The sequence below is a fragment of the Acyrthosiphon pisum genome, chromosome A1, assembly GCF_005508785.2.
Source record: "Acyrthosiphon pisum isolate AL4f chromosome A1, pea_aphid_22Mar2018_4r6ur, whole genome shotgun sequence".
Classification (NCBI taxonomy): Eukaryota; Metazoa; Arthropoda; class Insecta; order Hemiptera; family Aphididae; genus Acyrthosiphon; species Acyrthosiphon pisum.
In genome coordinates, this window is record NC_042494.1 from 98565794 (window position 1) to 98581840 (window position 16047).

The following is a 16047-nucleotide window of genomic DNA, read 5'->3' on the forward strand; positions in this document are numbered from 1 at the left end:
ATGTCATTCGCTCAATTCTTTTTGGTACCCAAACTTAAAACCATCACATATTATAATGGTTTTACCCTTTTCGCTGATCTCGATGATCACGTTCATTTTTATAAAATTTTAAATTATATGTAACATATAGTATGTAACATACTCTATAATAACGTGTTATTTTATCGTGGTTGAGAAAACGAAACTGACTGTGTTGAACTGGAGATGATAGACTAATCATTAACTGATAATCACTAATCGCGGATAAGATTATTGCATTCGAAAAATTAATCTATCTGGAAAATACTGTCTTAAACATTTTATTTTTGAACATTACGGAATAATATAATAATCGATAGTAGTTACACGTACAACTATCGATATATTAGTTAGTAATCCAGGTAAGTTATGGGAGGCAATTCGAGTAAAAAAAGGTCACCTACCTAAATTTGGGAGGCAATTCGAGTGTCACCACGGGAACATGTAAACTCTCCCGGGTTTAGAGGATCCTGGGACATCATTCGTATAATAGAGTTTGTAACACTAAAATAATTCTGTTAATAATAAAAATCATTGTGGCTGTGAGCTATAATATAATATTATAGTCTAACTACTTTTTATGGTAATTGGAACACACTGATTTCAAAAAACTTAGGGTATAAATAATTAATATTTAAATAGAAAATACAGGTTAACAGTAATACAATTGATAGAACAATTTTGTATGACATTCACAATCTCTGCTGTTAAGGCAATTTATAGAGTAGCAATAACATTTAAAACAACTCGGGAGAGTTTACACATTTCCTTCAGGTAAACATAATATTGACCCGGGAGATTTTACACATTTCGTTCAGGTAAACATAAGGTTTACCCGAGAGAGTTTACACATTTCCTTCAGGTGAACATAGATTGACCCGGGAGAGTTTACCACCGCCCACTACAACATAGGCGTATATAGCTGCAGCTGTTAGCTAAATATATGTAACTATAATTATATAATTTCCAGGGGGTGTATTGAAGTGTATACGGGGTCACAGGAATATATTTTATAAAGAAATGTGTAGGTATCTATATTAAATTATTATGTAAAATAAAACATTAGTTTTAAGTATACGGTGCATAAAGAGGTGCATATTACTTTATTATCAGTTTTAAATTGTATTTTAGTCTTTAGATTACTATGTTACCGGAAATTATGACAATTCCTAATAAGGGAACACAGATATATAAACATACATGTAAGGGAAAGAAACGATATCGGGCAATGATAGTTATCATTAGTATGATAGCTAGTATAATAACCAGATACCCACTAAAATAACGTATTTAGGAAAATCAGATAAATTATTTAAATATGCCTAATAAGTAATAGGTATAAAAAGGTGTCGCGTGGGTCACTAACCACTGTAATGGATGTGTAAATACAGTACTTAATTAAATAAAATCATTGTATACGATAAACGATTCTGAGCGAAGACGGTCTATTATATATTTATATTCGTCAACATATATTATAATGATATTTTTAAAATAGAAAAAAATAACTGAAATCTTTTTTTCTCTGTTTAAATATCTGATTTTGTCCAAACTTGAACTTAAAATGTCTATTAAAAATAACTGTGTTTATATAATTTTAATTTTTTTCGGATACACTATATGATATACTTATGAAACCGTGTTTTAAATTTTATTTATTAGCTATAAAAATCGATCATTTTATACATGTATAACCACAATTTAATTTACAAATTTTCATGATTTTGATGAATTTGTCAAAATTTGAACCGTAAATACTTAAAAAAAAATCGTAAATATAGTTTAACGATAGAGTAAATATAGAGTAACCCGGTAATGTGTCATGTCCTCATGTGGATCGTTTCCCTATTGTAGTAACCTCAGGACTAAGATTATTTAAAATAATAATTAGGTACAGACGTACAGTGCAAACCCAAATGGCCTCCGTCGTAAAAGATTTCACCCAAATTTACCCAATATATGATTCTTATATTTATATATTTTCTATTTTTAATGCTAAAATTAAAAACAACAACAATACCTTACACATTTCAAAATTTCAAATATTTTTTAATATTCTTTTTTAATTCACATTTTACAATATCAAATATAGATATGATTTTTATATAATTTTTATAATTTACCTGGAGTATAAAACTTAAAAAACATTAACATATTTTTAACCACACCTCTTTTAAAACAGTTCTGTGTTAAACCTGTAGGAACTAGGAATCGGGAATTTTTAAATATTTATTATTAGTTATCAAATTTTGCAGAGCATAATGCTTTTATTACCGTCTACGCCATCATTAAAGATATTAGTTATTATAAGTTATTAAGTTGATATATTATGTATAATACATGTTATTATGATATAGGTAATATAATATTATAATTATTAATTAACATTTAATAATAATAGCCAATAGGTAAATGTAGAGTATTTAATAGTTAAGAGTTATGCTGTTTTGGTAGTTATCGTGTAATAACAAATAACAATAACACCAATTACCTATTTACCTATTATTACCAAAGAACAAAGTTTCCTTTTAGGTAATAAATAATAATAATCATGATAAGGTGATTATACTCGAATGTACTGAATATGCTCGCACAATCTACATACTCTGGTGGTAGGCGGCAACTACCATAGCAATATCAGTTATAATAATTAATATTCACCCATGTTCCTTGAAGTTGAGTCTTTAATATGTTGGTCTTTGAAGGCTTTGAGTATGATATACCTACTCCATAATAAGTTGTATGTACACGAAGCAAATAAACTTTGATACAAAATTATTTATATTTATTTATTTATTGAAGATAATACAATTATAATAGTGGGTACAGTTATTATTTATTTAATAAACTTAACATGGCGCAGTCGGTAGGATAATGTACTAGTTCAATTTCAACACCACCATGAATCAGTTACGGCAGCCAAAGGATCTATCTTCGGGAAAGGATTGGACAAGATGGAAAAGTGTGCTCAATCTTTACATGATAGGATCAGGCGCGATAAAACTTAAAGAGGAAGAAAAAATTGCCATTATCATACATTGTATTGGTGATGAAGGCAGGGCAGTAAGCGAAACTTTTGAATTTACTGAAAAGGACAGGACATATGATAACACTATTAAAAAAATTGATGGTTACTATGTGCCCGCTTTAAATGAAAATGTAAAGACTTTCAAATTCAACAGTCGAATTCAAGGAGCAGACGAGACATTTGAAAAATTTGAAACAGATCTACGACAATTAAGCAACATGTTCGAACACGGACGCGTTTTTGCGCCACCGTAGTATCGGCATAGGTCCCCAAAGCTGCGTCTCGGATGCCGAAGCTCACGAGGTGGCTTACCCCCTCCTCGGCCGTCCAGCGCCTGGCCGTTCGCCGCCAGCCGTCTCTTGTCTTGTCCAGGCGGTCGAGCCCGACGCATCGTTGCGTTTGCTCGTCGCCTTGCGCTGTGTTTTGGCGACCAGACCGCGTGTACGGCCGACGCGTTTTTTTTGTATTGTTAAGTCGTTGGTTTACTGCCGTTGCCGCCGTGTATATATTGCGTGCCGCCGCTGGCTTATTGCCGTGGTTATTGCGTGCCGCCGCGTATATACTGCGTGCCGCCGTTGGCTTATTGCCGTTGTTGCTGCGTGCCACCGTTGACTTATTGCCGTTGTTGCTGCGTGCCGCCGCTGGTTGATTGTTGCTGTTGATACGGCGTGCCGCCGTGAGGATTCCGCCTGCCGCCGCTCGTCGATCATCGTCGGGGCCGGAGCCATCCATGAAAGATCGATCTTCAACAGTCGTGGACCAGGTCAACAATTATCGTAACATTGTAATTAAACTTATTGTATGATTGTTTTGGGGCGCCCTTTTTTTGATAGCAACTCATGTCTTGTTTTATATTAATAAGTTGTTGTCATCTATTATAATTATTACGCGCGTAGCGCACTTGCATAAGCATTGGCTGTTAATTATTATTTTGTTTTACCTATAATATTTTGGGTAACCTTTTTCCGTCCCCGCAAATCGTTGCCGCAAACCGCAAGTTACACAAGTAGGTGTGGCGCGGCGCAACACAACAACTGAAATTTTGGTTCACTACGTTAATCAGAGACCGCATTGTCGCAGGAATAAAATATAAAGTTGTAAAAGATCGGAATAAAACAGAACAAAAACAGACAGTATATGGAAAGTGTGGAAAAACACAGAACTTTAAAGAATGTCCGGCATATGGGAAGCAGTGTAATGCATGTAAAGGTAATAATCATTTTAGTAATACGTGTTTTAAAAAAATAAATAATAACTGTTTATATTTTATATAAAAAAAAATGTTAATATAGTTAAGATTGTTTTACAAAGTAAAAAAAAAAATGTTATGTTCAAAAGGGGAATGTTATGAGAACACTGTAGAAAATAAGAAACATATAATATCATTAAGATAAGACCATAACCTCACACTGATATATTTACATACTCATATACAACAAGATGTTAACTTCAAGTACACGTTGTTTTCTCATAATAAACTAATATAAAATATAAAACGTTATTATTTATTTAATAAACTTAACAGGTACTGCTCTGTTGTACCTATAAATTAAGTGTCTTGTGGCCGTGTGGGTCATTTTAATATACAGTGAAACTTCGATAACTCGAACGTCTATAAGTCGAATTTTCGATAACTTGAAGGAATATCTTCGCCCCCTAACCGATTCGAGTTATCGAGTTTTTACTGTATGTGTTAAATTTGAACGCAATGATATAAAAATATCATAGCATACGAAATACGGATTCTGATTTCTGATTGAAGACGGTTAACCCTATATTACTAAGTATATTTTATGATATTATTGATGTTAAAGTGAATTATTTTACTATTAGTAATACAGAAAGCTAAAATAATATTTTTGTATTTCAACAAAATAACTAAAATTGTTATACCTCGTTTAAATATCTAGTTTCGTCCAAATTTTAACTTTGAAAATCTATACACTAAATTGTATAAATACTGTAAATCCATAGCAATAAAAATTGAACATTTTATACATTTTTAACTACAAAATAATTTGCAATTTTTCTTGATCCTCACAAATTTTGTCAATATTCAAACTTGGAATTTTAAATGCTTATAAAAAAAATCGTACCTAGGTATTGTTAATATTATATATATATGTTATATTAATGAGTAACTATGTATTAAGTTTTCGACCTTATACAGCAAACATTTTTTAATTGATATTTTTAAAAAATATTTTAAAAAAAACGGACTACCTAAGTCTTTAAATAGCTCAAAAAGATATTTTTAAAATTATACCATGTATAGAAAATTCAAATACAAACATTCGGTCAATATTTTAAGTATATTTACGGTTATTCGCTTTTGAATTAGAAGAAAATAAGTAACTTGTTAGATGAAAAATCGTTAATTTTCTGGTGAATTTCCAGTGTCATAAAACTTTGAACTTCTGACACACTTAAAAAAGAATAGTGAATTTACGCCCAACATTTTTTTTTAATTACACTAATAATAACTTATGAGGACCTTGTACTACAGTTTTAGACTGAGTGACAAGTTTATTATAGGTCTATAATTTACTAAATACAATACTAACCATTTACATATTTGGTTTTTAAATTAATATTTACATGATTCATACACGCGACACGCCAATCAAACTATTTCCGATTCCGCCGATTGTGGCTAAATTTGACTATTTAGTTGTTTCCTTTTTGATATCCCGATTGCGGCCCGTAAAAAGTTTGTTGGAATTACGGTGTTTGTAACAATTGGTATAACTGAATTATAACTTATAAGTAATTATTATTTATTTAAGGTTAATTGTTGCTAATTGTTACTGTGCAAAAAAGCACATTTTCTACATTAATAAAATGCACACTATGTAGTATAAAAACCTCATGTCTTGTATATAATTTTTATTATACTGGCGATGAGAGAAAATCGTTTAATCGTGTAACGTTCTCGACTGGTCTGTGAAGTTCTTATTCGTTGGAAGGAGCGAAAGAAAAATGGCAAAAGACATCCGAGTACTAGGAAATATTGGTAATGTGACGGAGTTTGACGGCTCGGAAGACTAGCGGCTCTATGAAAAAAGGTTTGAGCAGTATTTTTTGGCCAACGAAATAGAAGAACAGCGTAAGGTACCGGTTTTGCTATCGGTAATTGAACCGAAATCGTATAAGCTGATTGTTAAGGAATTAAACAATCCAGTATTACCAGAGGAAAGATCGTTTAGAGATATTTGTGACTTACTTAGAGGTCATTATACTCTGATTGTACCGGTTTTCTGAAGAAGAATGGAATTTTATGAACTTAAACAAGAAGATGGATAATCGATTGGTGCATGGTTTGCCGTAATTAAAAGCGCTGCGATCGATTGTAACTTTGGGACAAGACAGAATGATGTTTTGACAGATAAATGTATTTCCGGTCTTAAACCAAGCAAAGTAGTAGACAGGCTTTGTGAGGAGGATCCGAAGGTTAAGATGTTGAAAAGCATTGTTTAACTTGCTTTGAAATATGAGACGACAACAAAGTGCACCACAGTTGCTACTATTGATGTTAATAAATTGGATGCTCGATATGGAAAGGACAAAAGTTCAACAAAAAAAAATATGTAAGAATCAATAAGAATTCATTGTCAAGGAAAATCAAAAAGGCATTAAGGCAATGTTTACACCAAAAAGGAGAAGAAAGTGAAAAGTAATTGTTATGGATGTGGAAGAGACAACCATAAATTTGCTGAATGTACCTAAGTATAAGGAGTACATATTATGTAAAGTTTGCAATGTTAAAGGACATTTAGCTAAAGTTTGTAAAAGTAAAAAAATCTAATAATTTTATAAAAAAAATTGATAGTGATGATGATTATACTAATATATTTAACTTAACTGATATTAACAGTAATAACTAATAAGGCAATTATTGTAAAATTAATTGTAAATGATGTATTATTAGATATGAAACTTGGTACGGGGTCAGGTGTATCTATAATACCATATAAAGTAATGAGAGAAAAGTTTAAAGGACCATTAGTTAACCTACCTTAGTTAAAGGGAAGTTACAGTGACATATGTTGTTTCCGTCTTGCAAGTGCGTATTATAGAAAAGTTTACGCTCAGCAGAACACGTTTATCTCCGTTAGTTAAAAAAATAGAGTGAATTGAGATCTTATACAATTTAAACGTAAGAATATTACCTAGACAATCACATAGGCTTATTATTATATTTTAGTTTTAAAGCGAGTTATGAGTATTTTAAAATTGTAAACTGTTTATCTTAAAATACTTTTAACTAGATTTAAAATTAAAATATAATAAAAAGCCTTTGTCATTGTCTAGGTAATAGTCTTACCTTTAAATTTTATATGAGCTCAATTCGTTATAATTTTTAAACTAACGGAGATAAATGTGTTCTGCTGAGCGTAAAAATTGCTATGTTACGCACTTGTAAGACAGAGACAATAAATGTCACTGTAACGTCCCCTTAAACTTAAAGCATGTGATGGAGCATTGATTGAACTATTAGGAGAGACAGAGATGATAGTGTGTTATAAATATGTAAAAAAAAAATTTAATTTTTTAGTTGTTATAAAAGCAATAATAAACCTTTAATTGGGCATGACTTAATTATGCAATTTAATATTGAAATACATAATCGTTAATCTCAATAGTTGTGAAGAAGATGAAGTAATGATAGACGTTGATGTAAAAAGTTTATTAAAAGAACATAAAGAGTTATATGACAAAGGTATTGGAAGTTACAAATTTAAGAAAATTAGTTTGAGACTGAAACCTATTGCCGTTCCTATATTCGCCAAGCCAAGGCCAGACTATTCACGTTCTAAGACAAAATAGAGAAAGAGTTAAATACATTAGAAGAGAATGGTGATTCAGTTGGTTGATAATTATGAATGAGGTAAGCCTTTATAGTACCAGTACTTAAAGGAAACGATACAATTAGAATTTTTGGAGACTAAAAAACCACAATTAATAAATATCTGGAAGATGTTAAGCATCCTCTTCCTAGAGTACAGGAAATGTTTGTAGCGTTGCAAGGCGGTAAGACATTCTGTAAGATTGATAGTTTTTGTAACAGTTGGTATTATTGTATTATAACTTATAAGTAATTATTATTTATTTTAGGCTAATTATTGTTAATTGTTACTGATCAAAGAAGCACTTTTTCTAAATTAATAAAATGCAAACTATGTAATATAAAAACCTCATGTCTTCTATACACTTTATTACAGTTTTCAGTAGTTATAAAAACTAAATAAATATCCTGATTGCACGCATCTTACGTATTTGTATTTCAGTGGCATGGTCAGAATTTTTCTTCAGGGCCCCGGCCCTCGGGGATGGTTCATTTTTACACAGCAGTAGAAATACTTAGGTTTACTTAGATTCTTCCATAAGTGTAACATGCAGATGCCAAAGTTTTATTTTAGATTTTGGTTCATATAACCTTTATCATATACTGATTTAATAATACATAATATTTTTATTTTCTTAATATTTCAGGAGTGGAGGGGGGGTTGCAGACCTTCAGCACCCCCGGCTACGACACTGTTGTATTTAATAATGAAAAATAGCGCATTCTCATTAGGTTAAGACATTTTTATTATTTTTATTTTACCTAGATTTGCGTTATTTTGTAAACCACTGTATGTTCGGGCGCATTCGGGATATTTCATATTTAGGTAGATTTGGGACGCAATAGAAGACTACCTGTGTTGGACCACTCCATCGCGGTTTGATCGCAACCGACATTTAAACTGTTTACAGTGTTACCATGCATAGGTTAGGAAATACTTGACCTGATATCACAATGTCGCCAAAGACCAGGGTCACACCTACACTGAAGGGACAATTTCTCCGTGGATAAAACGTTACCATAATATACCAAATACCCAATAGGTAGTTGAAAACATCCACTGAGGGTTACAGGTGGTTAGATACGTGGCATTTTTTTACCTAACCAATATTATTATTTATTTGTTTAGTGCATAGCGAAAAATTTCTGATCACGGACCACACGCACTACACAAATTTACACGGACGCGAAGGCACTAGTCAAGTGAGTACCTACCTACTGTAGTACTGTACTAATAAGTATTACTAACCCAGAACTTCTTTGCCGCTGTGGTACTATACTTGGTAAAATAGCACAGAACAATAATAGTAAGTACCTATATGGATTTTTCAGCTTAGAAACTAGAAAGGTAGTGTGATCGTGTGACTTGTCTCATGTATGAAAGTTATATAATACACCGTCATGGCGACATGATGGCGTCGTGCTGTCATCCATATTATCTAATACAATCGAGTCTCGATAACTCAAATTTTTTTCGGCATAAGTCTAGTTTAGCACCCACGCGAATTTTTTGATTTTTTTTTTCGGAAACCTATGTATTTCGACGAGTTTAAAACGATGGTGTAAAAATCAATTTTCGGAAATGATTATTTTGGAAGTTACAGCCTTCCAAAGTTTATGATTTTACGTTTATACGCATGCGCGCAACACTACTATAAGCGCAACGACGAGTGCCGCAAAACGTGTTATCACTGCACATACTATACAACATAACATACCCCGTGACTTATTTGGGGAGGTGTTGCATAGCAAATCGGGGGATATTTTCGTTTTTAATTATCCGAGCGAGCGCAGCGAGCGAATGACATCGCTCGGTGACTCGGTGCAACAAAAATGCAATTTTCTTAACCCTGTGACCCACTTGGGGAGGTGTTGCATAGTAAATCGGGTGATATTTTCGTTTTTAATTGTCCGAGCGAGCGCAGCGAGCGAGTGACCCCGCTTGGTGCAACAAAAATACAATTTCTTAACCCTGTGACCCACTTGGGGAGGTGTTGCATAGAAAATCGGGGGATAAATTATTGCACCATCGTTTTAAACAGGTTAGAATACGTAAGTACAAGAAAATAACAAAAATGGTCCTCCGCGCGGCATTATAGTAGTATTGCGCGCATGCGTATAAACGTAAAATCGCAAACTTTGGAAGGCTGTAACTTCCAAAATAATCATTTCCGCAAATTAATTTTTACACCATCGTTTTAAACTCGTCGAAATACATAGGTTTCCGAAAAAAATCGAAAAATTCGAGTGGGCGCTAAACTAGATTTGTTCCTTTTTTTCTTGCCCCTTGAATCTTAGAAGATCGTTTTGTCCCTAGTTTTTAAATTATTATTTTAGATTCTGAGTTCTGAGTGGAATGATGTATTGTTTTTACAATGATGCTTTTTTTTTTTTAAATTTTTTTTTGCACCTGTCATCACGGTTTGGGGCATTAAAATTGCTTCAATTGTCTTCAACAGTATCTTGTTCAATGGGAAAGTGAATCTAGTTGGTGCATTCGGGAGGTCAAATTTTAAAATTCTCAATAGTTTTCAAAAGGGCCGGGAAAAACAACATAAAAATTAAAGAAAAACGGGAATTTTTAGGTAAAATCTGTTTACCACAAAATCGATATTGGTTTTTGGTGTAACTCTAAAACAAATGAACGTATATACATGCAATTTTCACCGGTATTTTTTATTTGAATTTTCTATACACGATACAATTTTCAAAATATTTTGATTTGTTTTGAACTTATTAAGAACATTTTCAATTTCCAATTTTATTAATCTTTTTCTATGAATGTCAATAAAATTGTATTTGTTGGTAAAAAAGCTTGAAAATATAATACAAGGCTTCTACTATATTGTTACAATAACATTTGAAAAATATTAAAAATCCTTAGTCACAGTTTTTTTTTTATAATCATTTATAAAGTTCAAATTTTGACAATATACGTAAAACTCACGAAAATATGCTAATTAGATTAAGTTATAAATTCATAAAAATAGTTCTATTTAAATCTAAGATTTGAAAATGTAATACAAGATTCCTCATATATTTTTCTACTTTTATCAACAAAAAAAAGGTCTACAACCAAATCAAATTAAATTTGTATGAGCGTTTGAAGTTCATATTTTTACAAGATTGGATATTCACTCGATTACTCATGTAGCGATTTTGTTATTTTGTTGTAATTCAAAAACAAATAACTGTAGATACATAAAAAAGACACATACAAATGTTTTTCTATACACCATACAATTTTTAAAATATTTTTACTCTTTTTGATCTGTTTACGGACATTGTAAGTTTTCAATTTTCTTAGTTTTTTTTTCTATAATTGTCAATAAAATTTTATTTGTTGGGTAAAAATGCGTAAAAATTTAATAAATATATATATATATACTTGTTACAAAAGTAGTTGAAAAATATTAAAAATACACAGGCATAATATTTTTTATAAGCATTTAAAGTTCGAATTTTGACAAGATTTATCAAATTTTAATTTTAATAGTTCTTTTGTAGTTAAAAATATATAAAATGTTGAACTTTTATAGCTAAGGATTGAAAATTCAAAACAAAGTTCCACGTAAATAGGTAAATATATAAATTACTTTATTCACAATAATATCATCAAATATACTTAGTAATATCATAGGCTGACTAACCGTTTTAGCTCACAATCGTTTTTCTTATACAATGATATTATATCATTGAATTCAAATTTAAAACCATCCGTTACAGTGACCCACTTGTAACCTACTGTACAGCAGAGTGATATCCACTTACCCATCTTTTTAAAAATGATTTTTATTTTATAAAAATATTGTTATAATAAGCATCACATGAAGTAATGATAGACCGTCCCTCGCCAGTCAACATATTTCTCATGAGAGGGAACATGAGAGGGGGCAACAAAAAAATATATTATACATACTATAGATTCTGGATCCATGATTTAAATAATTGAGTATTCATATAACTTAGATTACAAAGATCAGCTTACGTATTATAATGATTGATGGTTGTAATGATATGGTGGATAGTGGATACTGTAGGATTGGACAGGTGACTCCAGTTGGCTGATTTGAGGACCATTGTATCCCAATTTTAGGCCACTATCTATTACAGTATTACTTATAATTAGGTTATGTGTAGGGCAGAGGACTTGTAGCTCTAAAAAAGCTCTAAATATGCAAGCACTTATGCACTAAAAAACCCCATAATATGCAATTAAAATATGCACTTAAAATTTTTTTTAGCCTTTTTATTTAAATAATAAATACATAATACATTAACATTATTATTTATTTATCCTAATCGAATAAAAGCCCGCATGGTGTACACACGTATCTGTAGTGGTGATGTCGTAGGTATAGTTTACGTTAAAATCGTTATCGCTTCTAAGAAAAATGTGTGTCCGAGCACAGTCAAAAACCATATTAAAAGACAAAAATTAAAAATAAATAAATTTTTATCCAAACATTTTGACTGTATTGTTTGAAATAAAAATGTCACTGTGGAAAAAATCGATTCAAGTAAAATATGTCTCAAAAAATATAAAATAGCGTATAAAAGTGTAAAATATGCCCTACAAACCAAAATAACGTAAAATATGCATTTATATGCACAATAAAATTTCAAAACTAGCTTTGTGGAAGCATGAAACGTATTTGTTTCGCACTCTGCTATTTTTGTGGCTGTGTAAAAAAAATATGCAAATGCTACAAGTCCTCTGCCCTAGTTATGTGATTATGTCTAAATCGAGGGGTAAACACCTTGGGGGTAATCAGTGTACATAAGGTGATGGTAATCATGGGTAATCATGGGTATTCATGGGTAATCATAGGTAATCTTTGTAGTAAATCATGGGTAATCATAGGTATAATCATTGAAATCAGTAATCTGGTTTACAAACTTTCTGTCAGGTATTAACCCCTCGGTCTAAATGTTCCATCTTATTATATTATTACCAATGAAAAATCAAATATTACCTACAACTGGCAACTGGCGAAATATTGATGTATTGTTATCAGGTTTTACCATAATTTAAACTAAAATAAATATTAGCTAGGGCATGTGCACAAAAACAAATATTATATCAATATGTGTAGGTACGGAGAATATTTAACAATTGTTTTGTTTTTTAATCACAACAACAAAAATAATAGTTGAAATTATTTAAATATTTGTTTATTTATTTTTATATTACCATGTAATTACTGAAAATAATTTTTAGATTCTGAACGGAGTAAGGAAGCTAGTGGTTCTACAATTATGTTTATTATTTTTTTTTTAAATTTTTTTTCTTATCCTGTATACAAAATTTTTACCAGAAAGAGTGCTTCAATTTCAACAAATAGTATCTTATTTTTTAGCAAATTGGATCAAGATGGTTCTTTAGATGGGTGATTTTCTCAATAGTTATTTAATACCACGGGAAAAACCACCGACAAATTACGAAAAATCGCTAAAAACGGGATTTTAATTTACAACGCTTTGTTTATCACCATATAGAAACGAATAAAAAATAATAATGCTATAATAATATTATAATATTAATTCAACTTACAGTCTATAATAAATAACAACAATATAAAATACTTATAATCTAGACTAACCCACGTCTCCACTCAGAATCGTTTTTCTTATACTATGATATTACCTACCTACATGTATGTCATTGAATTTAAGTTTAATACAACCTATTATACATTGGCCCACTTGTAACCTACTGTACACTATACAGCAGAGCGACATACACTTACCCGCTTTTTTATTTATTATTTTACAGAAAATCACGCAAAAGATTGGTGTAACTATAAAATCATAGAAAAAATGGACTATGAAAAAATGTTAACAAAAGGGGCGTTAAGGTGCATCAAGAACAATGAAAAAATTGAAGGTCCTGTCATACAAGTTATTTATGTTGGAAAAATGTTAAGAAAACATTATTATAACGATTATGATAATACAACTGTAAAGAATTGTTATAATTTAACTGTTTCTGACGGTGAAAATATTATAAATTCTGTTGAGTTGGGCATTCACTTGAACAGTATGCTTGATACTGGAATACTTACCAAATTTTCTCTTATAAAGATAAATAATTATCTGATAACTAATATTATTGAACCAGCTAAAGAACCAAGACAAGTCATTATTTTTTCAAATTTGGCTGTTATTGTACCAGGTTCTATTATTTTTAAGACTATTGGTAACCCTCGACCAATTAGTAATAACATTGAGCCAATACCTAGAACGGAAGCTTCAGTTCTGACAATTCAAGTTTACGAAGAATGTAGAATATTGCATACAAAGCAAGAAATATGGTAACTAATTTTCTTATTTTAACAAAATTATCTAATTTCTTATTACAATTAAAATAATGTTATTTTTATTTATTTTAATAGTCTGTATACTATTATCCAGTTTCCACAATTGTATATATATTTAATATTTATTATTTACAATTTAATATCTTTATGGAAATACGTTTATTAAAAAAGAAATTCAAAGCGTAATATTTTAAACCGTTTCTGATAAGAACTACAAGAGGCTATATTATAATATAGTTTCCTATATTTATTTACTTGAGAATTATAGTATGTTATAATTGCAAAGGTGGGCATTAACTAGTTAAAAAGTTAAAGTTGAGTAATAAAATTAATATTTTTAAATTACAAATTGCCAATTGTTATGTTTTAATGTTATATAACTTATAATATATATGAAGGTCATGTACTTATCTTCACGTATTATATGACATTCAATTGCTATATGATATAAAAAAAAATGTATTTGTTAAATTATTAATTTGAGATGAGTATAGTTTAATTTAGTAAATAATAATAAGTAAAGTAAAAGTAAAAGGGTATACAGTGTACATTATGATAAAAGTTCAATAAAATTGTTTTTTATAATTTATAAATTAGAAACTAGAAACACAAATTTACTCTTTATGTGATTTACATACTAATTAAAAAAAAATAGATTAACTTTTTTTAAACTGAGTTAAGTTAATATGTTTTTCTATATTAACTTTTAACTTATCGAGTTAAATTTATAATTTGTAAACTGTTAACTTTTAACTTATAGCTCTAGTGTCCTCTTAACTTAACTTAAGTTAAAACTTTAGTTAACTTGAGTTAATTATTTTCATTAACTTGCCCACCTTTGGTAAATTGTAGTTAATTTGATAGAATTCCAATTATAATACCTACCTATTTCTTTATTTGTTATGTGTTTCAAGTTTATTCTATGATGTGACATATTAACTACACTACTTATGTATTTAGGTACTATTTAAGTAACTATGAATGGGTTTTGAAATTAATTTTAATTTATTGTTTATACAGGAAATCACTTATAGAAAGAGGACTATATTCAAGACTATTGACAGTGGGTGCATTACAATCTATCTTGGACAATGTAGAGGTCAAATATCCTGTCATGCAAGTTATCAATATTAGACAACTAATAGATACTGCCTCAGGATTGAACAAATATCGTTTAATGATTTCGGACGGTCAACATTTCAGTACATTTGTAATGTTAGCTACTCGGTTAAATAATATGATTACTAATGGCTATTTAACCAAATTCTCAATCATATATATAAGAAGTTATGTAGTCGGTCTACTCGGTCAGAGTATTAAAAAAGTCATTATCCTTACGGATTTGGTTTGTTTGGTTACTCGTCCGGGTGCAATGATTGGTGATCCCAAACCAGTCAGGGAGATTTCAGGTCAAGTAATTGAGAATAGTATACCTGCTTCAATTCCTGAACCAATTGTTGAAATGGACACTTTAGCACCGTCAATATCACCAATAGATCAAGATCAGGAAGTGGAGAATTTACCTTTGAATTTAGATATGTTACACATTTCTTAATTTATTTTATGGTTTGACATACATATTTTTATTTTTCATTCTGCAACATTATATTATGATAATATATTATTATTTAAATTCTTTACACAGAATTTATAGTCTTAATTAAAAATATGTTTCGTTTTTTACAATAGTTTCAATAAAGTATTAACAATATAATCACTGTACTTAATTATAAATCATTGAAAATTATAACGTTATTTTTTTTAAGAAATCGTAATTGACTTTAAATTTTTTACCTCCAATTACCCAAATAGGACTGTTAAATAAAGTCCGTGAA

At 30.2% G+C, this 16047-nt stretch overlaps 1 protein-coding gene across 1 annotated transcript; it reads left to right on the top strand.

The window, feature by feature from the left end:
* Positions 1–8398: 8398 nt before the first annotated feature.
* Positions 8399–15813, top strand: LOC100570100. The gene is made up of 3 exons (XM_003245814.4): positions 8399–9095; positions 13669–14206; positions 15233–15813. The coding sequence occupies exons 2-3, from the start codon at positions 13713–13715 to the stop codon at positions 15765–15767; spliced, it is 1029 nt and encodes a 342-aa protein (XP_003245862.1). The 5' UTR covers positions 8399–9095; positions 13669–13712; the 3' UTR covers positions 15768–15813.
* The last annotated feature ends 234 nt before the right edge of the window (positions 15814–16047 follow it).

What these genes read in the sequence shown, in the direction of transcription:
- LOC100570100 (XM_003245814.4), top strand. Translation starts at nt 13,713, where the DNA reads ATGGACTATGAAAAAATGTTAACAAAAGGGGCGTTAAGGTGCATCAAG. An exon ending in CATACAAAGCAAGAAATATG is followed by an intron (nt 14,207 to 15,232) that starts GTAACTAATTTT and finishes TTGTTTATACAG; the next exon opens with GAAATCACTTATAGAAAGAG.